We start from the raw sequence: 21659 nt of genomic DNA, 5'->3' as shown, positions 1-21659 counted from the left end.
CAACAGTAGTTAATCAGCAGTTAAACTATATGCAGATTTTTCAACTGCGTGGTGAGTTGGTGCCCCTAACCTCTGCATTGTTCAAGGGTCAATTATATGGCAGACCATTTGATATTGTACTACAGTTCTTGGATGCAATTTTCTCTTTGTTTTTCAATTTGGATAATTTCTATTCACCAACTGTCAAGTTCACTAATGCATTCTTTTGCATGTCTAGTTTGTTGATAAGCCTAAAGAATTATTTATCATGTTTTAAATTTTTACCATCTCCATTTGATTCTTTATAGTTTCCACCTCTCTGCTGCAGAGATTGGAGGAAAATTTTCTGGACATACCAATAAGCTCATGGGAAAAGTTACGGCTGTTCAGGGTCCCACAAGTTTAAAAAGCTACCTACAGTGAGGCCCCACTGGTTGAAGTCTTGTCCATAAACAAAGATTCTAATCAGTTGCTTAATGCCTTATTTTCAAATATGAACAGATACTCAACAATCATTAACTATTTCATAAGCCTCTTTTACGTGAAATGACAAATATCATAAACGTTAGAAAAAAAACTAGAACTCAGAATTAAAATTTTTAACAAATATTCAAAGTTACAAAGAATTGGAAGGTAAAGAAGCAAATATCTCCCACAAGATTAAAATAATAAAGAGAAAGGAGGATAGGTGAGAAAAATATGAATATGAGACAACTAACGAAATTTCCTAATAGAAGTTCCAGAAGGAGAAAACAGGGGAGGAAATTATTAGATATAATACAAAAATACTGAGTTTCCAAGTTAAAAAGACCCACACAAAGTACCCAGCTTAATAAGTGAAGAAAGGCCATATCACAACACAGCACTGTGAATTTTAATACCTAAAAGCTTTTGGGGAAAAAAAAAAAAATCACCATTATGGACTGGGACTCTCAACAGCAATATATGAAAATAAAACCTCAGCCAGGCACAGTGGCTCACGCCTGTAATCCCAGCACTTTGGGAGGCCGGGGTGGGCGCATCACAAAGTCAAGAGATTGCGATCATCCTGGCCAACATGGTGAAACCCCATCTCTACTAAAAATACAAAAATTAGCTGGGCGTGGTGGTGCATGCCTGCAGTCCTGGGCACTCGGGAGGCTTAGGCAGGAGAATTGCTTGAACCCGGGAGGCGGAGGTTGCAGTGAGCCGAGACTGTGCCACTGCACTCCAGCATGACAACAGAGCAAGATACTATCTCAAAAAAAAAAAAAAAAAAGAAAGAAAAAAAGAAAAAAAAGAAAGAAAAAAAGAAAAGAAAATCTCTATATTCAGAAAGAAAATTATTTCTAACCTGGAATTATAAAACCCAGTCAAAATATCAATGAGATTTGAGGCAGAATAGACATTTTCAGATGTGCAACAATTTGTCCTCCACATACCTTGTTCAGGAAACTACTAAAGAATATGGTTTGGCCGGGCACAATGGCTCACGCCTGTAATCCCAGCACTTTGGGAGGCCGAGGCGGGTGAATCACCCCGTCTCTACTAAAAATACAAAAATTAGCCAGGTGGGGTGGCAGGCGCCTATAATCCCAGCTACTTGGGAGGAGGCTGAGGCAGAGAACTGCTTGAAACCAGGAGGCGGAGGCTGCACTGAGCCGAGATCACACCACTGCACTCCAGCCTAGGCGACGGTGAGAGATTCGGTCTCAAAAAAAAAAAAAAAAAAAAAAAAAAAAAGAATATGGTTCATAAAAACAAAACAAGGCAGTAAATGAAGAAAAAGCAAGCCATGGTGACTAGGTGTGGTGGCTCATGCCCGTAAACCCAGCACTTTGGGAGGCCAAAGCGGGAAGATCACTTGAGGCCAGGAGTTCAAGACCAGCCTGGCCAACATGGCGAAACTCTGTCTCTACTAAAAATATAAAAATTAGCAGACTGGGCGTGGTGGCTCACGCCTGTAATCCTAGCACTTTGGGAGGCCAAGGCAAGCGGATCACGAGGTCAGGAGATCGAGACCATCCTGGCTACCACAGTGAAACCCTGTTTCTACTAAAAATACAAAAAATTTGCCAGGTGTGATGGCGGGCGTCTGTAGTCCCAGCTACTCAGGAGGCTGAGGCAGGAGAATGGCGTGAACCTGGAAGGCGGAGCTTATAGTGAGCCAAGATCACGCCACTGCACTCCAGCCTGGGTGACAGAGCAAGACTCTGTCTCAAAAAAAAAAAAAAAAAAAAAAAATTGCTGGCTGTGGTGCTATGCATCTATAATCCTAGCTACTCGGGACACTGAGGCATGAGAATCATTGGAACTGGGAAGGCAAAGGTTGCAGTGGGCTGAGATTGTGCCGCTGCACTCCAGCCTGGGTGACAGAGACCCTGTCTCAAAAAAAACAAAAAACAAAAACAAAATAAAGAGAAAGCCATGAGCTCCTGCCATGGGAGATTTATCCTAGGACAGATGGGAATCTGGGGATGTGCAGAGGCAAAGACGCTTCCATGCAACAGCTGTGTGGCAGCAGCCCTCAGTAGCCACCAATCCAGACGGAAGAAAAGATGTAGTCTGAGAACTCTAGGAAGGGCATCTCCAATGAAAGAACCTGATTTGCTTGCCAGTTTGACAGGTGTTTTCCAGATTTGGTGACAAGTCTGGTAATGAGTTAATAATGGTATATAAAAACTAAACAAGTGAAAAAAATGGGGCAATTATTTATTATTTATTTCACTTGCCCCACTTTTTCACTGGTTTAGTTTTTGTACACCACTGTTAAACTAAAGAGAGAAAACAGAGGGAAAACAAAAATTATACAAAATATATGGTATATCATATGGCTCTGCTGTGAATATACACCACCATAACCATGTAAATACTGCTTATTAACTTAATTAAAAATTATGAAATAATTATATACAGAATACGTATTTTGAGGGCAGGGAAATAAGGGCTAAATCCTCATCAAAGTAGGAAGTGAACAGATAAGGTCTAAAACCAAAAAGTCAGTAACAATATAAGCAATAGTTTAAAAATATGGATGGAAACACCCAAATAAACTGATAAAAGATGTGCAAGTAACTGCATCTGGAGAGACGGAACAAGGTTGAGATAAAAGGAGCAGGTTTGCTGTTTTTCTTTATAAGCCTTGCAGTATTGCTTGATTTTTTGAACTATGTAACTACATTACTATTTATTAAAAATAAAATTTTGAAAATAAACCAGGGCCAGCCCAGGGCTACAGTGGCTGCTCAATAAAGGGTTACCAAGCTCTCTGGTTGGATGAGTCTTGGGCCAGGTTCAGCTTCAGTTCCCCAGAGCAAGTCTGGGGGGAGAAGGCTCTGTTGAGAAGGCATCAGCCACTTCACTAGCAACCTTGATATAGCTCCTAGAGATCCCCTCCTAACCCAAGTCCAAGACCTCATCCCTGCAACTTACTGTCTTTGTTTCCTTGTCTGTCTCTCTCAGGGGACTAAGTGCCCCTTGAAAACTACATGTTGCATTTTTCATCTCTGTTCCTCCCCCCTGTCACCCCTCAGTGCCCAGCCAGAAGCCTAGAACCTCGCAAATTCTCAGTGTTCAGCAATTCTCATATGTGAGTGAAGACAGGAGTTTATGGTCCAAAGAGTTCCTCATGAAGGTAAAAGTGTTGTGGAAAGGGTGAGGCAGCTGGGTGAGGCTTGTCAAGAAGGTGGCAAGGCCTTGGCCAATAGTCTCCTTTGACCAGCTGTGTAACTCCTCATTCATCTGTGTGCAACATCCTGTCTCACCTGTTGTGATTCTGCTACCCAGGAGGCCATGTGGCCATACCAGGAGCTTCTGTCCCCCCCAACACCTGGCCCAATGCACTGCCCTTGCCACCATGGGCAACCCAGAGGGTTCAGGTGGTCTACTCCAATAAACCCTTTCCCACAAGAACCCCAGCTACTTTGGAGGAGCACTGCCACATGCCAAGCATGCCACCAGGTGCCATTTGTACAGTGACTCATTTAACTCTCACAGAAGTCCTATGAGTCAGGTGTTGGTCCTCCCCTCCCTTCCATTTTACAAGTGGAAGAACTGAGAGTTTTGCAGAAGCTAAGTACTTTTCTGATGTGCTCTTAACCACTATGTTGGAATCCCCAGCAGCTGACTTTTGTTTCCAGTGGTGTCAGAGCTGGGAGAGACTTTCGATGAGAAAGTAAAGCTTAGAAAGGAAGCTTCATTCCTATTTCACCCAGGGCGATGGCAGAGCTAGCAGTAGAGCCTGGATCGGAATCCTGTCTCTTGACTTCCGGCCCAGTGCTAGTCCACCATTGTGCACCAACCCCAGCTTCAGCCAGCCTATCTGGAAATGATTAGGCAGCAAACAACTCCACAAGGGAGGACAAGAAATGACCCCTGCCTCCCTGCCCACCCAGCCCATCATGAGTTGACAGGACAGGAAAGACGTCTTCCTACCTTTCCAGCGCCACTCTCTCCACTGACAACAATGGACTGGTTGACTGGTTCAATCAGGCTCTTGACATTCCTGTAGGTCTGTTCACCCACAGTGAACACATGGGGCTTCAGTTTCTGGAACATCAAGGAGTGAAAGGTCATGTGAGGGAATGCCTGTTTTTCAATGACTGAGCCAGTGATGATTGAGATGGGGAGGCTGCCAATAGCAGTGGTTGGATGCTTCCTTCAGAAAAATTTTCTGGATGTCACAGTGTTAGGCCCAACTTTAGGACCCCTATGTTGGCTTTACCTACTCATCTTCTCTCAGCCTAGAAGCAGTGCTAGCCTTGACCAGTTTACGACATTAACACTTTATACTCCCATTTTATCTTGCTTTAATTGTCTTATCCTTCTTCCTGTTACTACATATTATTATAATTTGCAATTTGCAAAGTTCTTACAAACTACTGCCTAAGAAGTCTATCCACTAATTGGAAATATAACCCTATTTTATAGACGAGGAATGTGAGGTTCACAGGAGTTAAATAACCTTTCAAGGCCATTCAGCAAGTTTATATCCATGTGATTTAAATTCCAAAGCCACTGTTCTTCTTTTCGTGAACAACTATTAGCTGTCTTCAATGTACTAGGCATCAATCAAGCTGGATGCTGAGGAAACAGAGGGGACTACAACTTGGCTTTTACCTTTGAGGAGGCAGGGCAGACAACAGACAGGGCTCACAGGACAGACTTCCCCTGGATTCCAACTGGATACTTCATCATGAATGAACATCTGGAGGGCCAGGCCATCTACACAATGCCTAGCTAGCCCAGCCAGCAGTGATCACTTACCCACAGCTTGCTGAGGGAGAAGGCAACTGTTCCATATGGTGTCAGAGCCATTCCTCTCTACACCTGCCCTTGCCCTAGCCACCTATCACCTGGAGGGATACAAAGCCTCCAACTGTTGTATCTGCCTCCTGTCTCACCTTCTTGAACCCAACTCCCAGAGTAATTATTCGTCTAGTGGGTTCTGTCCCCAGACCCACCTCTATGTGGATGAAGATGCTCTGCAGATTCTCTCTGCCTGCTATAGTGCTTCAGACTCTTCACAAATAGCCCTGGCTTTCTCGTCTTCCTGCTCTCATCTACTCCCTCTTGCCCCCAAGACCTCCCTCCTGCCAGCAAGTTTTCTCTCACCTCTCCCTGAATGCATCATGCACTTTTACACCAACAAGCTCATTATCTGTCTGTACCTCCACCAGCCCACCCCAAATAATTTATCCTTTTCTCAGTAGAGGAATAAATTACTTTCCTCAGTAGACATAAACATATGCTGAATTTTCCAGGGCAATCCCTATCGTGTATAATTTCATTCTTTTCTAAAAAAGGTAGTTTTGGGGGACTTGGTGGCTCATGCCTAAAATCTCAGCACTTTGGGAGGCTACGGCAGGTGGATCACTTGAGGTCAGGAGTTCGAGACCAGCCTGGGCAACATGGTGAAATCCCATCTCTACTAAAAATACAAAAATTAGCTGGGCATGGTGGTGGGTGCCTGCAGTCCCAGCTACTTGGGAGGCTGAGGCACGAGAATCACTTGAACCCTGGAGGCGGAGGTTGTGGTGAGTCGAGATCACACTACTGCACTCCAGCCTGGGTGATAGGGAGAGACTCAGTCTCAAAATAAACAGGGCCGGGTGTGGTGGCTCACACCCGTAATTCCAGCACTTCAGGAGGCCGAGGTGGGCGGATCACCTGAGGTCAGGAGTTGGAGACCGGCCTGACCAATATGGAGAAACCCCATCTCTACTAAAAATACAAAATTAGCCGGGCGTGGTGGCATATGCCTGTAATCCCAGCTACTCAGGAGACTGAAACAGGAGAATTGCTTGAACTCAGGAGGCAGAGGTTGCGGTGAGCCCAGATCATGCCATTGCACTCCAGCCTGGGCAACAAGAGTGAAACTCCATCTCAAAATAAATAAATAAATAAATAATAATAAAAAAAGGTAGTTGGTTAAACACACAAATATATAATACCTTCATCAATCCTTTCCTATTAATAAAACCGCAAAGAGAAAAAAATCCTTTCTCTTAAATCTCTATTTTAGAGACATAAGACACTCAGTTAAACAAATATTTATTTATTCTCCACTTTGCACCGTCTGTCCTGTAGTCAGTTCTTTACGGTTCAAAATTCTGCCAGCTCCTATTGGGCAGGCCGTGGCACTAGCAGACTCTGAAGGACCACATGGCTGGTGAACAGATGAATAAGGACAAGGAAACCGCAAAGAGGTTTGGGGGAGGTAGAGGAGCCCTGAGGCCACAGGAAGTGGCAGAGCCTTACCTGGGGCTGAGGCGCAGCATGGTACTCTCTCATTAGCTCGGGCGAGTAGAGCTGAGGAATGGGCTTGAAGGGGTTCAGAGCTACCAGGGTGCAGCCAGCATTGGTATAGAATCTGTCTGCCATGTACCGGGCCTGAAGGCACCTGAGGACTGAGGCAGAGATGCCTTTAGCAAACTCTGGCTCAAATATAGACAAACCACACACACAGACACACACCTGCTTAACTAACAGCCCTCTTTCTGCAATTAGCCAAGAATCATTAAATCCCAGCAGCTCCCTGAAGAATAGATACAAGATCTAATTAAGATGAGCTCCAAATCTGAAGCAAAGCATGCCCTGGGGAGCCCAGGTGCAGCTGCCCATGCTCCCTCGGGCAGAGGTCTGGAGCAGCCCACCTGGCTCCAGATCAGGAGTCCTGCCGACCTCCGTCTGACCTGGAGAAACTGCGCTGACTACTCTCATTGCACCTCCAACCTCCTGGAGATGGTACTCTTGAGGAAAGGGAGGCCGATACCTGTCTCTAGCGTCACAGGATTCACCCTGGTGAGGTCATCCAGCTGGAACAGCAGGACCTCCCCATCCAGGAACTCCTGCAGATCTTCTCTGAGGTATTCCCTGGCTTGGCCATCAGACCTCGGATTGTGGCCATTGACCTGGAAGAGATAACATGAAGGTGAGGCCAGGCGAGGTGGCTCATGCCTATAATCCCAGCACTTTGGGAAGCCAAGGTGGGCGGGTCACGAGGTCAGGAGATCGAGACCATCCTGGCTAACATGGTGAAACCCCGTCTCTACTAAAAACAATACAAAAAATTAGCCGGCCGTGGTGGCGGGCACCTGTAGTCCCAGCTACTCAGGAGGCTGATGCAGAATGGTGTGAACCCAGGAGACGGAGCTTGCAATGAGCTGAGATTGTGCTATTGCACTCCAGCCTGGGCGACAGAGCAAGACTCCATCTCAAAAAAAAAGAACAAACCATGAAAGCCATGAGAGCTGGTACTCAGAACAGCTGGCAGCTACAGAAGGGTGGGAACCTGTATAGTAGAAGGAGACTCTGGTATCATAGTCTGGTTGGGTTCAAATTTCAGTTCTGCCTCTTACTAGCCCTGTGAGCCTGGGTGTAAGTTACTCTGAGTCATAGCTTCTTTATTTGTAAATAAAGGAAAATAAACTCAACTGACAGGGTTATTGGGAAGAAAAGAAGAGATATACAAAGCATTTAGTCAGTGCCTGACATACAGCATGTACTCAACAAATGCTATCTCTTCTGCCAAGAGCTCTGGCCAAATCCACTTCCAGGCTAATAGCCTTACTGGGCCTGGCTGGGGTGGGGCCCAAAAGGCTGCTATAGGAATGTTGCAAAGGAAAAGAACCATGGGTTAGGCCTTTTTGGGAAGAGACAGTACAGCTTTTGATGTAAAACAGCTGTACCTTCCCAGAGAGGTAGCCCCATGTCTTCATCACCTGCCTTTCATGGCTTAAATTTAGGCTGGCTAATGAATTGATTCCCTTGGCCTGGGTCTGCTGGAGAGAAAGCCTGGCTCAGAAGGCTGTCTGAGGTCAAGAACAGGCACCAAGGGAACAGGTCCCTTCTCCCTTGCCTATCTTTTTTTTTCTTTCTTTCTTTTTTAAGAGACAGAGTCTCGCTCTGCTACCCAGGCTGGAGTGCAATGGCGTGATAATAGCTAACTGCACCTCCAACTCCTGAGCTCAAGTGATCCTTCTGCCTCACCTTCCTGAGTAGCTGGGACTAGAGGCATGAGTCACCCTATCTTCCTCTGCCCATCCTTGATGCCAACCCTTTCCACATGTATCATCCGTCCACTTCCTCCCGTGGTCCCATTTCTCCTACTGTCTCCTTTGGGGATGCAAGAAAGATAGAGTGGGGGTTGAAGACAGGTATCTTGCTGAAATGTGCTTTTGAAGGAAGAGGTCTGTGATACAGCAGGTGGATTTCCAATGAGAATGGTGAGCCTAAAATTTCAAACCTCTCAGGGAAACAAGCCATGGTGGCAAGTTTCCTCCAAGAGGCCCAGTAATGCATTTCTTCCAAAACCACTGCCTGTTCTCTGAACTTTGGGACCACTACAATATACAAGGTAGGCTCTTGACCTCCAGGGTAACTGCTGAGGTCAGAGCACAGCTAGATCTATGCATATCCCTCTGCTTTAATGAAGGAAAAAAAAACACCACCACACAAACCACTCACAAACTCAGACACAATTTATGAAGAGTTCTGATCCAACCAGAGAGGCATCTGAGTATAGTGATCAAGTACCCGGACTTGAAAGCTAGTTGTCTGGGTTTGAATCCTGATTCTACCTCTTACAGTTATATACTCTTATGTTAATTTCTTAATCTCTTTGTGCCTCAATTCTCTTTGTCCGGTCCCTGTAATCCCAGCTACTTGGGAGGCTGAGGCAGAAGACCCACTTGGGCCTAAAAGTTCGAGGCTGCAATGAGTTATGATCGTACCACTGCACTCCAGCCTGGGCAACAGAGCAAGAACTTGTCTCTAAAGTAAAAAATAAAAATGGCTGGGAGCGGTGGCTCACACCTGTAATCCCAGCACTTTGGGAGGCCAAGGCAGGTGGATCACGAGGTCAGGAGATAGAGACTATCCTGGCTAACACGGTGAAACCCCGTCTCTACTAAAAAATAGAAAAAAATTAGCCGGGCTTGGTGACAGGTGCCTGTAGTCCCAGTTACTTGGGAGGCTGAGGCAGGAGAATGGTGTGAACCCGGGAGGCAGAGCTTGCAGTGAGTCGAGATCGTGCCACTGCACTCCAGCCTGGGCAACAGAGTGAGACTCCGTCTCAAAAAATAATAAATAAATAAATAAATAAATAAATAAAAATAGAAAAATTTCCAGCTGGCCACCGTGGCTCAAGCCTGTAATCCCAGCACTTAGGGAGGCCAAGGCGACCCTGTCTCTATAAAAAAGTACTTAAAAATTAGCTGGGCGTGGTGGTATGTGCCTGTAACCCCAGCTACTCTAGAGGCAGAGACAGGAGGGTTGCTTCAGCCCAGGAGGTTGAGGCTGCAGTGAGCTATGGTGATGCCACTGCACTGGGAGACAAAGTGAGACCCTGTCTCTAAATAATTTTTTAAAGTTCTTATCTGTAAAATGGGATAATGGTACCTACCTCACAGATACTCATAAGCACATAAACACATGAAGGATTTAGAAAGGCCAACTGGAATCTACCAAAAAGGGTTAGCTGGCCGGGTGTGGTGGCTCACGCCTGTAATCCCAGCACTTTGGGAGGCTGAGGCGGGCGGATCACAAGGTCAGGAGATCGAGACCATCCTGGCTAACACGGTGAAACCCCGTCTCTACTAAAAATACAAAAAATTAGCCGGGCGCGGTGGCGGGCGCCTGTAGTCCAGCTACTCAGGAGGCTGAGGCAGGAGAATGGCGTGAACCTGGGAGGTGGAGCTTTCAGTGAGCCGAGATTGCGCCACTGCACTCCAGCCTGGGCGACAGAGCGAGACTCCGTCTCAAAAAGAAAAAAAAAAAAAAGGGTTAGCTATTCTTCTTCTAAAAGCGGCTTTTGTATTTTTCTTTTCTTGACACAGAGTCTCACTCTATTGCCCAGGCTGGAGTGCAAGTGGCACAATCTCGGCTCACTGCAACCTCTGCTTCCCAGGTTCAAGTGATTCTCATGCTTCAGCCACTCAAGCAGCTGGCATCACAGGCATGCACCACCATACCTGGCTGAGTAGAAATGGGGTTTCGCCATGTTGGCAAGACTGGTCTCAAACTCCTGGCCTCTGGTGATCTGCCCGCATTGGCCTCCCAAAGTATTGGGATTACAGGCATGAGCCACCGTGCCCGGCCTTATTATTTATTTATTTATTTATTTATTTAAGAGACACGGTCTCACGACTGGATGCGGTGGCTCACTCCTGTAAAAGCACTTTGGGAGGCTGAAGCAGGCAGATCACCTGAGGTCAGGAGTTTGAAACCAGCCTTGTCAACAGAGTGAGATCCCATCTCTAAAATTAAAAAAAATAAAAATAAAAAATTGTTAAAAAAAAATTGGAGGCCAGGTGTGGTGGCTCATGCCTGTAATCCCAGCACTTTGGGAGGCCGAGGTGGGCGGATCACGAGGTCAGGAGATCGAGACCATCCTGGCTAACATGGTGAAACTGTGTCTCTACTGAAAAATACAAAAAATTAGCAGGCAAGGTGGCTGGCGCCTGTAGTCCCAGCTACTCGGGAGGCTGAGGCAGGAGAATGGCATGGCATGAACCTGGGAGGTGGACCTCGCAGTGAGCCGAGATTACGCCACTACACTCCAGCCTGGGGACAGAGCGAGATTCCATTTCAAAAAAAAAAAGGAAAATAGGGAAAAGCAAAAGGAGCATAAAAATCCATAATCATACTACCCAGAAATAACCAATATTTTAGAGAATATCATACGTTTTCTTCCCTAAATACATATTTTAAAAACATTGAAAACTATTATATTTTTGTGTAACTTGCTTTATTCCATTGTACTGATATACTTTAAGCAGTCTACTGTTTAGACATTGTGTTTTTTTTTCAATTCTTTTACAATTATAAATGGCTTTATATTCACTGACATTCTTATGTCCTTTATGCAGATCATTTTTGAGAAGCAGGATTGCAGGCTTAAGTTTAAGTCTTAAACTATGCATGCATAATTTTAAGGCCCTTCACGTATTATTGCCTAATTAGAAGAGCCACTTTTAGGCTGGGTGTGGTGGCCGGGCATATTTTCCAAACTTCTGATAATCAATGTGACCCTGAATAAGCCACTTAACCTCTTGGAGCCTTATCTCCAAAATGTGGAAATAACAGCACTATATACGTGTATATAGTACTGTATCTTTCTCATGGAGAGGTTGTGAGGATTATACAAAAATCACACATATAAATGCTTAGCATAATGCCTATTACATAATAAGGACTCAACACAGCAAAGCAGCTAGTATGGTTATGGTGAACATTACTGCTTTTTTAATAAAAGAAAAAAAAAGTTAAAAATAAGCAATAAAAATGCCCAGAGCAGTCAACTGTTTTGCCCACTTCTTACCTTCAAACCTGTTCCAGGAGCCATATGGCTGGAAGGTCAAGTGGCAGTGTCTACCACAGCTCCCTTAAGGCTGGCAAGCCCCACACCTAGCTGCTATCTTGCTGAGTTCAGACACTTACCTACCAAACTCCACTAGACTCTGAGCTCCTTGAGGGCAAGCACCACCCTCAACATCTGCCTCAGCCCAGTGCCTGGCAACACTTGGTAAAATAAAAATTCAGCAAATATGTACGGGCACTCTCTCGGGACCAGGAGCTACACATGAAGGATGATATGGGTATGAGATAGAGCTCCACTATAAAGGGTGATTTGGAATCCTACAGGCCTGGGGCAACAGTAGCCTTTTCAGAGAGGCAGAGACATGGGGATCATGCACCCATGATCCACTCATCAGAATCCTTCTATATTTCCTCATAGATAGTCTCCCGCATTTCTGCACAGGCTGACCTCTTTGCCTGGAGTGCTTATTTTCCTTCTCCACGTGGCTAATTCCTTCTTGTTCTTTAAGGCTCAGCTTCAAGGAACACATCCTCTTGGAAGTCTCAAGCTTCTACTATGCCTCAACAATTCAGGGTGGCAGGGACATCTCTTAGGACTTCCTCTGTAGAATCCCCAAAGTGCCCTAAGGATTCCCTTACCCATCCCACCTTACCTATCCCCAAGAAAGGAGCTAAAAACCACAAGACAGATTCAAATTAGGTATCAGGAAGAGTTTCTTGATGATGAGTAAAAGGCACTGGAGAGACAATTTGAGGAGAGAAAAGAAAGACCTTTAAGGGGGCTTTCCCTTCCTTCCAGGTTAGGGCTAGCAAAAGATGCTGCAGGTGCTTGAGGGCCTGGGTTATCTAAGGTTGAGGTTTTACCTGCTGGAGCATCCTCCTTCGAAGTGGTCAGCCAGGGTTCTGGGTTGCAGGAGGTACAAGGAGTACTATCCACCGAGTCATGGGACCATGGGCTGGGGTGTGGTTCCAACAAAGGGCTCAGTTCTGGAGGAATCTCACACGAGTCACTCCAGAGCCTGTGGCATGAGAGAAGACAAGGACCACACACAGGTGAGGGCTTTTCTGGGGTGACTCACTCACTCCTATTCTTCCCACCTAGTAGGAGCAACCAAAATGAGATGCAAGGCAGGCCCGGGCAGAGAGTGAGCCTGTCCTTTCCCTTGCCAATTAGGAGACAGGGGAAACTTTTATGAGAGCCTCAGAGGCTCCCTGGGCCAGTTTTATTACAGGGTTAGGGTTTGGGTTGGGTTGGGGCTGCAAATCCTCTGGGTCAGCATGCTGTGGAGGAGGAATAAGACACTGGGGAAACAGAGAAGCCTTGTGCCCTATCTTCTACACTAGACAGAAATATCCTAGTTCTGTGTAGCCAGTCGTTGGTGGGGAGGGGAGGCTGGAGTCATCTCTTGCTGCTCCAGGAAAGGTGTGGTGTGGTAGGGAAATCACAGTTCAACCACTCACTGGGTGTGTGATCCTGGGTCAGCCACATCACCTGCCTTCATTTCTTACCTTGAAAATGGGGACAGTTAAATCTGCCTCATAGGAGTGGTTGTGAAGGTCAATGAGGTCATGGTTTGACAACACCACACAAAGTACGAATCTGAGTATTCACTCAGAAGATAAACACCGTTAGCACTACGACTAAGGGTTGATGATCCATTTGGGAGCACTAATCAGGTGAACAGTCCGGTGTCAACCTCGAGAAGGTAAGGATTTCAGGGAGCAGAATCCATGTGGGAGGTGGGGTGTTGTGAGGCTGGGCCTAAGCCAATCTTTGAAGAATGGTTAAGGGACCCTCAGACTAGGAATTTTCTAGGCCTTGGCGCCACCCCTAGTAAGGAGAGATGAGGCTGAGGGTGAGGCGTGCCTGCAATGGATTAACGCTGGTGGAGACTTTCTTGAGGCTCTGAACACATCAAGTCTTTAAAAAACGCAGGGATAGGGACTTCCATAGAAGCTGGAAAAAGGACAATTCAGGTGGAAACAGGCATCAGGACTGTGCTGGACACACTGACCCTGGACACTGACTGTACCCCATCCAAGGGACAGCCATGCAGAGGGCTCCAGAGAACAAAGCTCTTTCAACTGGGAACTCATCTGAAGCAATAGGTCCAGAGGCGCAGCACAACAGGTTTGGGGTTCGAATCCAAAGCCCAAGGCCCCTGGCACAGAACCCAAGAACTGTCTAAGCCTTACTCTGTTTCCTCGTTTATAAAACGGAGTGATAATATCCAGATCTCACACGGCTAAATGAAGGATCAAAGGGGCTAATACCTGTGAGAGCGCTTTGCAAATGTTATCACGATGCAGCATCAGCTCCCAGCTGGAGTCAAGTGAGATCAGAGCAGTTTTCTGCAGTTCTCCCAGCTCCAGTCGGTTTTGCGGTTACCAGCCAAAAATTTCTGGAAAGGGTGTGACCACTGTGGGCAGAAGGGAGAAGGTAATGAGTAAATGGAACACCGAATCAAGGCAAGTGGCAACCTGATCACCAGTCCCTCCTTCTCAGCCTGTTTCTTTCTAGGCATGGAGGACAGTGGGTGGGCAGACGCTGAGAAAGTCTGGGTAAGGGTCTCGTGAGACCAGCTGGCTCCGCCCCCAGGTTCCCGGGGGAAACCGGGGACTCCCGGTCCGGGCGACGTGCCGCCAAACCCAGGGCTGGGATGCCGTTCCGGAAGCACCTGGCACGGGGAGAGTATGTCCTTCCCAGGAAGGTGGACGTGACCCCAGCCAAGGGCGCAGCTGCCCTGACGCCTCCCGGGACCAGCCGCCCCCTCCCGGGGTCCTGAGCTGGGCGAAGAGTGGAGCAAGTACCCTCTCCCCACCCAGGCCGCCCCCTGCCGGCCAGGTGGCAAGGTGGAGGGTGATCAAGAAAGGTTGTTTCAAACGAGAGCGAAGAGCTGGGCTACCCCCTCGTGAGGCACAAGCCGGTCAAAAGGAAAAGGGAAGAAAGAAGGGAAACGGCGCTTTGGAAGGGGAGGTGGAGATGCCTCCTGCCTCAGCGCTGCGGGGCAAACTGGCCTCCCAAGCCCCTTCCGCGTCGCGAAGGGCTTCAGATCTGGGCTCGGGGTGACACTCACCGGTCCCACGGCCCGAGCCGCGGTGCTTAAGGCCCCCGCCCGGCCAGACTGGAAAGGCGGGCGGGCTAGGTCAGGCGGCGGGAAGAACACGGGGAGGGGAGAAAAGAGGAGGAGCAGGAGCAAGCAGTGAGGAGAGGAAGCTGGGACCGCCGCACCGCACCCCGTCGGCTGCGGCTCTAGCTAAGTGGCCGGGGGTCGGCCGGCTCCTCCCCAGGGGCGGGGCGCGCACTCGCCGCGTGGGGCTTGGCCGGGACGCCGGGTCCGGCTTGCGGGTTCCATCGACGGTGAGATGTTTTGCGACCCAGGGGTAAAATGAGGGTAAAGCGGCAGCTTCCCACGTTCTGGGGGAGAAGCGCGGAAGCACAGTTTCCTGGGCCTTCGGGCGCCCCCAGGGCTGGGGGTCTTTCAGTAGAGGTCACCGCGGCAGAGTCTTGTGCGGGTCCCGCGGACCCCATTACCCCGATAGGGCCTCGCCATGAGGTCTGAGGGGCCGCGTGAGGTGCATGGCGCGCCGTTTCCTCTGCAGGCGCTCCTCTCAGGGCTACAGCCCTAGAAGATCTGGCCTGCACCAGCCCAAAGGACATAAGGACAGGAGTGGGTAGCCCACGGGACACTGGGACCAGCGCCATCATGGGCGGAGACGCGCGGAACCTGCTGGCCCGGAAGTGCAAGCTGCCCCCGTCGGCGGAAGCGCCGCGCGGGAGGCGGAAGCGGCTGGTGTCCGCGTGGTTTGGCGGGTGCCGCGGGAGTCCGGCGGCCGTGCCCACGTAGACCCTCTGCTGGGGGCGCCGGCACCAGTTGAAGCACGTGAGGTATACGGGCAGGGCGCGGCCAGGTCGGGCGTCTGTCAGGAAAAAGACTTTTTATGTTTATTTTTTAAGAGACGGAGTCTCCCTCTGTTGCCCAGGTAGGAGTGCAGTGGCGCGATCTCGGCTCACTGCAGCCTTCAACCTCTGAGCTCAAGCGATCTTCCCCCCTCAGCCTGGCGAGTGGCTGGGATTACAGGCGCGCACCACCACGCTCAGCTAATTTTTAATTTTTCTTTTTTTTCACTCCCGGCCTCAAGCGATCCTCTCTCCTCCCAAAGCGCTAGGATTACAGGCATGAGCCACTGCTCTCGGCTAGGACTTTTTATTTTTAATGATCCACTGATTTGACCATTATTTTTAATGGTCAACTGTGAGGTATTGTCGCAGGTTGCAGACAGGCCATAATGCATGCATGCATTCACTTACTTATTCACTTCATGTTAAGCTCTAGGTTCACTGAGAAGCTCTAGGTTCATGTTTGACCAACAAATGTGTTCTTCCAGTATGCCGTTTTTCAGACAATTATGTGTGGCATTCAGAGGTGTTTTGCATCCCTTAATAAAAGAGCAGCCAACACTAGTATGTGCTATACATCCATTCTTAATTGCACCCATCGTACCTACTTCCATCCTAACTTGAAAACGTAGCTGTCTGTAAATGAGGGAAGGAGCAGCCTGGGGATCCAGAAATCACTGCAGGGGTCACATTTTGTACCGAGGCAGTAGGTTTAGAGAGGCTCTGAACTGGAACCAAGGCCCCCAACTTCAAAATGTACGTCGCCCCTAGCCTTTGAATTTGCATTAAAGTCATTATTAAAGTCTATTCAATTTTCATCAAAGAATCTTCATGGTATGTACTGTGCTCCATAATAGAAATTCCCATCTGTCTATGATGCCAATTCTCAGAGTTTACATCCCAAATTCGCTTTCTTTTCCTTTTTTTTTTTTTTTTTTTTTTTTTTTGAGACGGAGTCTCACTCTGTGGCCTAGGCTGGAGTGCAATGGCACAATCTCGGCTCACTCCAACCTCCACCTCCCCGGTTCAAGCGATTCTCCTGCCTCAGCCTCCCAAGTAGCTGGGATTACAGGCGGGTGCCATCATGCCTGGCTAATTTTTGTATTTTTAGTGGAGACGGGGTTTTGCCATGTTGACCAGGCTAGTCTCGAACTCCTGACCTCAGGTGATCCTCCCACCTCGGCCTCCCAAAGTGCTAGGATTGCAGGTGTGAGCCACTGCGCCCGGCCCCAAATTCACTTTCTTTGTGAATCTGTCTTGTACAGGGAATAGCTGAAGCTTTGTAACCAATAATTTCATACTATTAGTATGACATTTCTATCCAAATGCATTAGTGTTAAGCTTCATCCCACAATCCTTGGAAGGGGAATCACAAATCCTAGGTGAACTCATTAGCGCCCAAAGTTCTTCTCTGAAATCTAGTAAAATTAAGCCAGGTATGCTAATTACACAAGAATGTTGCTTTTCACAAATCCATTCCTTTGCTCTTGTTTTCACAGGAAGAAAAATGTCTCAAAAGCAGATGAAGGAAGCTTTTGTTAGTAACCTCAATGGAACCACCGTGCTGGAAATCACCCAGGGATTGTGCTTTCCTGCATTCTGTATCCTGTGCAGAGGGTTCCTGATCATTTTCTCACAGTACTTGTGCTCTTTCTCACATACCTGGAAAACTAGATTCTTCATTGACTTTGTTGTCCTGATAGTTCCCATGGTAGCCACTTTGACCATTTGGGCTTCATTTATCCTCCTTGAGCTTCTTGCTGTAATTATCTTTGGGGCAGGGTTGTTCTATCAAATATACCGAAGGAGGACCTGCTATGCCAGACTGCCTTTCCAAAAAATCCTTGAAAAATTCTTGAACATCAGTCTAGAATCAGAATACATTCCAGCCATCTCCTGTTTCCGTGTAATTACCAGTGCATTCACTGCTATTGCTATTTTGGCTGTGGACTTCCCATTTTTTCCCAGAAGATTTGCCAAAACTGAGCTCTATGGGACAGGAGCAATGGATTTTGGAGTAGGTGGCTTTGTTTTTGGGACTGCAATGGTTTGTCTAGAGGTCAGGAGGAGAAAATGTATGGAAGGGTCCAAATTGCATTACTTTACAAACTCATTGTACTCCGTTTGGCCATTAATCTTCCTAGGAATTGGACGATTAGCCATTATAAAATCAATAGGTTATCAGGAACATTTAACTGAGTATGGAGTTCACTGGAACTTTTTCTTTACCATAATAGTTGTAAAATTGATAACACCACTGCTTTTCATTATTTTTCCCCTAAATAAGTCCTGGATTATTGCCCTCAGTGTTACTGTATTATACCAGCTAGCCCTTGACTTTACCTCACTGAAGAGGTTAATATTGTATGGCACTGATGGTAGTGGCACACGGATTGGTCTATTAAATGCCAACCGCGAAGGAATAATCTCTACCCTGGGGTATGTGGCAATACACATGGCTGGTGTGCAAACAGGGTTATATGTGCATAAGAACCGATCACATATCAAAGACTTGATAAAAGTAGCCTGTTTTCTTTTACTGGCAGCTATTAGCCTCTTCATATCTCTTTATGTAGTTCAAGTAAATGTAGAAGCAGTATCTCGAAGAATGGCAAATTTAGCCTTTTGTATTTGGATAGTTGCTTCTAGCCTGATCCTTCTTAGTAGTTTATTACTGGGTGATATAATTTTGAGTTTTGCCAAATTTCTAATTAGAGGAGCTCTGGTACCATGTTCTTGGAAACTTATCCAGTCACCTGTTACAAGTAAAAAGCATTCAGAATATCTAATCCCTGAAGCTGAAAGAATGGAACCCAGGCTTTGTTTAATCACAGCTCTCAACAGAAAACAGTTAATATTTTTCTTGCTGTCAAATATAACAACTGGCCTGATCAACCTAATGGTAGATACATTACACAGCAGTACCTTGTGGGCCTTATTTGTGGTCAATCTCTATATGTTTTCCAACTGTTTAATTGTATATGTACTATATTTGCAAGATAAGACTATACAATTTTGGTGATCAGCAGGGGTAGGATATATAAGTACTTGGGCAATATTTAATGAGGAATATTAATTGTAAAGAAATTGTGCTTTTTGGCCGGGTGCGGTGGCTCACACCTGTAATCCCAGCACTTTGGGAGGCCAAGGCAGGCGGATCACCAGGTCAGGAGACCGAGACCATCCTGGCTAACACGGTGAAACCCTGTCTTTACTAAAAAAATACAAAAGATTAGCCAGGTGTGGTGGCAGGCACCTGTAGTGCCAGCTACTCAGGAGGCTGAGGCAGGAGAATGGTGTGAACCCAGGAGGCAGAGCTTGCAGTGAGCTGAGGTCGAGCCACTGCACTCCAGCCTGGGTGACAAAGTGAGACTCCGTCTCAAAACAAACAAACAAACATGCTTTTCACAACAGTGTTAACCATATTTTATTACAAAATAGAGTTTCAGTCCTCTAAACAGTAGGGATGCTTATTTTTATTTTTATTTTTTTGAGACACAGTCTTGCTCTGTTGCCCAGGCTGGATTGTAGTGGTGCCATAGTGGTGCCATCTCAGCTCACTGCAACCTCCACCTCCCTGGTTCAAGCAATTCTCCTGCCTCAGCCTCCTGAGTAGGGGTGGGACTGTAGGCGTGCACCACCACACCCAGCTAATTTTTGTATTTTTAGTAGAGATGGGGTTTTGCCATGTTGGCCAGGGTGGTCTCAAACTCCTGAACTCAAGTGATACGCCCACCTTGGCCTCCCAAAGTGCTGGGATTACAGGTGTAAGCCACCACACTGGGCCAATGCTTAATATTTTAATGTATCTCAACAATAAAACCAAGAAGAAACAAAGCCTTGTGACTTGTTAGAATGTATTAAATAAGAAGAAACAAAGCCTTGTGACTTGTTAGAATGTATTAAGTAGTATTTTAAAGAAACTTTATAGTTGTGACATTGAAAGACTGTTGGGGGGGGAGATTTTTACTTTCCACCTTAATGTAACTTTATGCTATTCTGTATTTTTATTGTATATTGTTTTACAATAAATATAAAATGAAATGTTTATGTTGACATTTCAGTGTGAACTGTGGATTGTCAATGCTTCTTTATTGCTCAATTTAAATTTGAATAAAACCTAGGACTAAGAAGCAAGTGTTTAAAATCAAATACTCCAGTGTGCAGATGGGTGGATAAAAAAAGAAAAGTTTTAAAAATAAAATAAATAAGATATATACTATGAAGTCAGACAAATGCTCCAAAGAATAGACGGAAGGCTGGCATGGTGACTCACGCCTGTAATCCTAGCACTTTTGGAGGCTCAGGTGGGAGGATCGCTTGGGCCCAAGAGTTCAAGACCATCCTGGGAAGCATAGTGAGACCCTGTCTACAAAAAAATAGACTGAATTGTATGTTGTATTATAGTTTATACACATAATAATTACGAGGCAATAAAAGTTTTGCTTTGGGATTAATTCATCTTTTAGCCTACCCTATGCTAGGGATTTAAGAAGCACAGCACAAATTTCCTGACACCTCAGAGCTTGCAATCTAGTAGAGGAAACACATTATGTTTCCTCCATATGTACATACATTATGTACAGTATAAACATTACAGTATATGTTTATACTGTAAAATGCTAAGTTATGAAGAAAAAGTATAGGTTGTCAAGGGTGTCAAATCAAGAACTGACCTAGTAAGGAGTCAAGTTTTCCCCCACAGATGTTTTTGAGCTACAGCTGATTAGTGGGATGAGGAGTTACAAAGTCTTAGGTGTCTGGGGGTTGGAGGGCAAACGGCAGAGAACATTTTAGATGGATGACTCCCTCAGCAAAAGTCCTAAGTTGGGAGGGTACCAAGCATGTTATGGAATTGAAAGAAGGCTGAACACAGAAAAAGGAACAGCATGGGCAGAGAGCTGGAGACACAGGCAGGGGCCACATCAGGCATCCTCATCTACCATGCTAAGGGGAAGAAGAACCAATAAGAAAGATGACAGTCATCAAGTACCCAGTGTAATTTAATAAAACTATGGCTAAATTAAGGTTTAATTTAGTTTAAATCTTTAAAAAAAAGAGATGGGGTTGGGGTTGCCCAGGCTGCTCTCAAAATTCCTGGCTTCAAGTGATCCTCCTATGATAGCCTCCCAAAGTGCTGGGATTACAGGCGTCATGATCCTGGCCTATAAGAACGTTTAATATTCTTTTTTTTTTTTTTTTTGAGATGGAGTCTTGCTCTGTCTCCCAGGCTGGAGTGCAGTGGCAGTCTTTGCTCACTGCAACCTCCGCCTCCTGGGTTCAAGCGATTCTCCTGCCTCAGCCTCCTGAGTAGCTGGGATTACAGGCACGCGCCCCTTCGCCGGGCTAATTTTTGTATTTTTAGTAGAGATGAGGTTTCACCATGTCGGCTAGGCTGGTCTCAAACTCCTGACCTCAAGTGATCCACCCGCCTTGGTCTCCCAAAGTGCTGAGATTATAGGCATGAGCCATCGTGCCTGGCCAGGTGTGTTTATTTTTGATAGATACAACAGAACTTCCCAGTGTCAGCTCATGAAGAAGAAAACCCAATCCACAGATCCTCAGATTTAGGCCACTATGGTAATTTAAATAACATTCTGTGGCCATAGATTGTCTTACCACATAAAACAATGCGGTTATTATAATGAAACAACAAAAGGTCTTCTAATCAACTATCATTTTCCTTGCAACTATCAATTTTTGAGGGCAGAGAAGGGAGAGGGAAAGATAACAAAGTGAGGAGTAAGAAGAAAATAATCTGGTCTAGGACCTCAGCCTATCTATGCCCTTCAGAAAGTGACTCACTCCCATAATTTTAATTTTTTTTTTTTTTTTTTTTTTTAGACAGAGTCTGGCTCTATTGCCCAGGCTGGAGTGCAGTGGCATGATCTCGGCTCACTGCAAGCTGCGCCTCCTAGGTTCACGCCATTCTCCTGCCTCAGCCTCCAAAGTAGCTGGGACTACAGGCGCCCGCCACCAC

The 21659-nt window shown here is 46.4% G+C and overlaps 2 protein-coding genes across 5 annotated transcripts in view; one reads left to right on the top strand and one right to left on the bottom strand.

Annotated features, from left to right (window-relative positions):
- The window catches only part of LOC105476872 (myosin XIX), a 42247-nt gene extending 27078 nt beyond the window's left edge, over positions 1 to 15169 (bottom strand). The window contains 6 exon segments of the mRNA XM_071082795.1: positions 4393 to 4506; positions 6718 to 6866; positions 7232 to 7370; positions 12643 to 12797; positions 14053 to 14198; positions 15085 to 15169. Coding sequence (XP_070938896.1) covers positions 4393 to 4506; positions 6718 to 6866; positions 7232 to 7370; positions 12643 to 12654 — 414 coding nt within the window. The 5' untranslated portion in view covers positions 12655 to 12797; positions 14053 to 14198; positions 15085 to 15169.
- Positions 14873 to 19749, top strand: LOC105476871 (phosphatidylinositol glycan anchor biosynthesis class W). Of its 4 annotated transcripts, none has more exons than XM_011733153.3 (2): positions 14873 to 15139; positions 17179 to 19749. In XM_011733153.3, the coding sequence occupies exon 2, from the start codon at positions 17187 to 17189 to the stop codon at positions 18699 to 18701; it is 1515 nt and encodes a 504-aa protein (XP_011731455.2). In that variant the 5' UTR covers positions 14873 to 15139; positions 17179 to 17186; the 3' UTR covers positions 18702 to 19749. The 4 variants fall into 4 exon arrangements, with proteins under 4 accessions (XP_011731455.2, XP_011731454.2, XP_011731456.2 ...); XM_011733152.3 differs by lacking the exon at positions 14873 to 15139 and adding an exon at positions 15497 to 15667; XM_011733154.3 differs by lacking the exon at positions 14873 to 15139 and adding an exon at positions 15682 to 15762.
- Positions 19750 to 21659: the final 1910 nt, after the last annotated feature.

Source organism: Macaca nemestrina, chromosome 17 (assembly GCF_043159975.1).
Source record: "Macaca nemestrina isolate mMacNem1 chromosome 17, mMacNem.hap1, whole genome shotgun sequence".
NCBI classification, from domain to species: domain Eukaryota; kingdom Metazoa; phylum Chordata; class Mammalia; order Primates; family Cercopithecidae; genus Macaca; species Macaca nemestrina.
Note: the sequence above shows the minus strand (reverse complement) of the source record. Positions and strands in the feature narration are given on the sequence as shown.

Coding starts and splice junctions, on each gene's coding strand:
- LOC105476871 (XM_011733153.3), top strand. CDS start 17,187: ATGTCTCAAAAGCAGATGAAGGAAGCTTTTGTTAGTAACCTCAATGGA.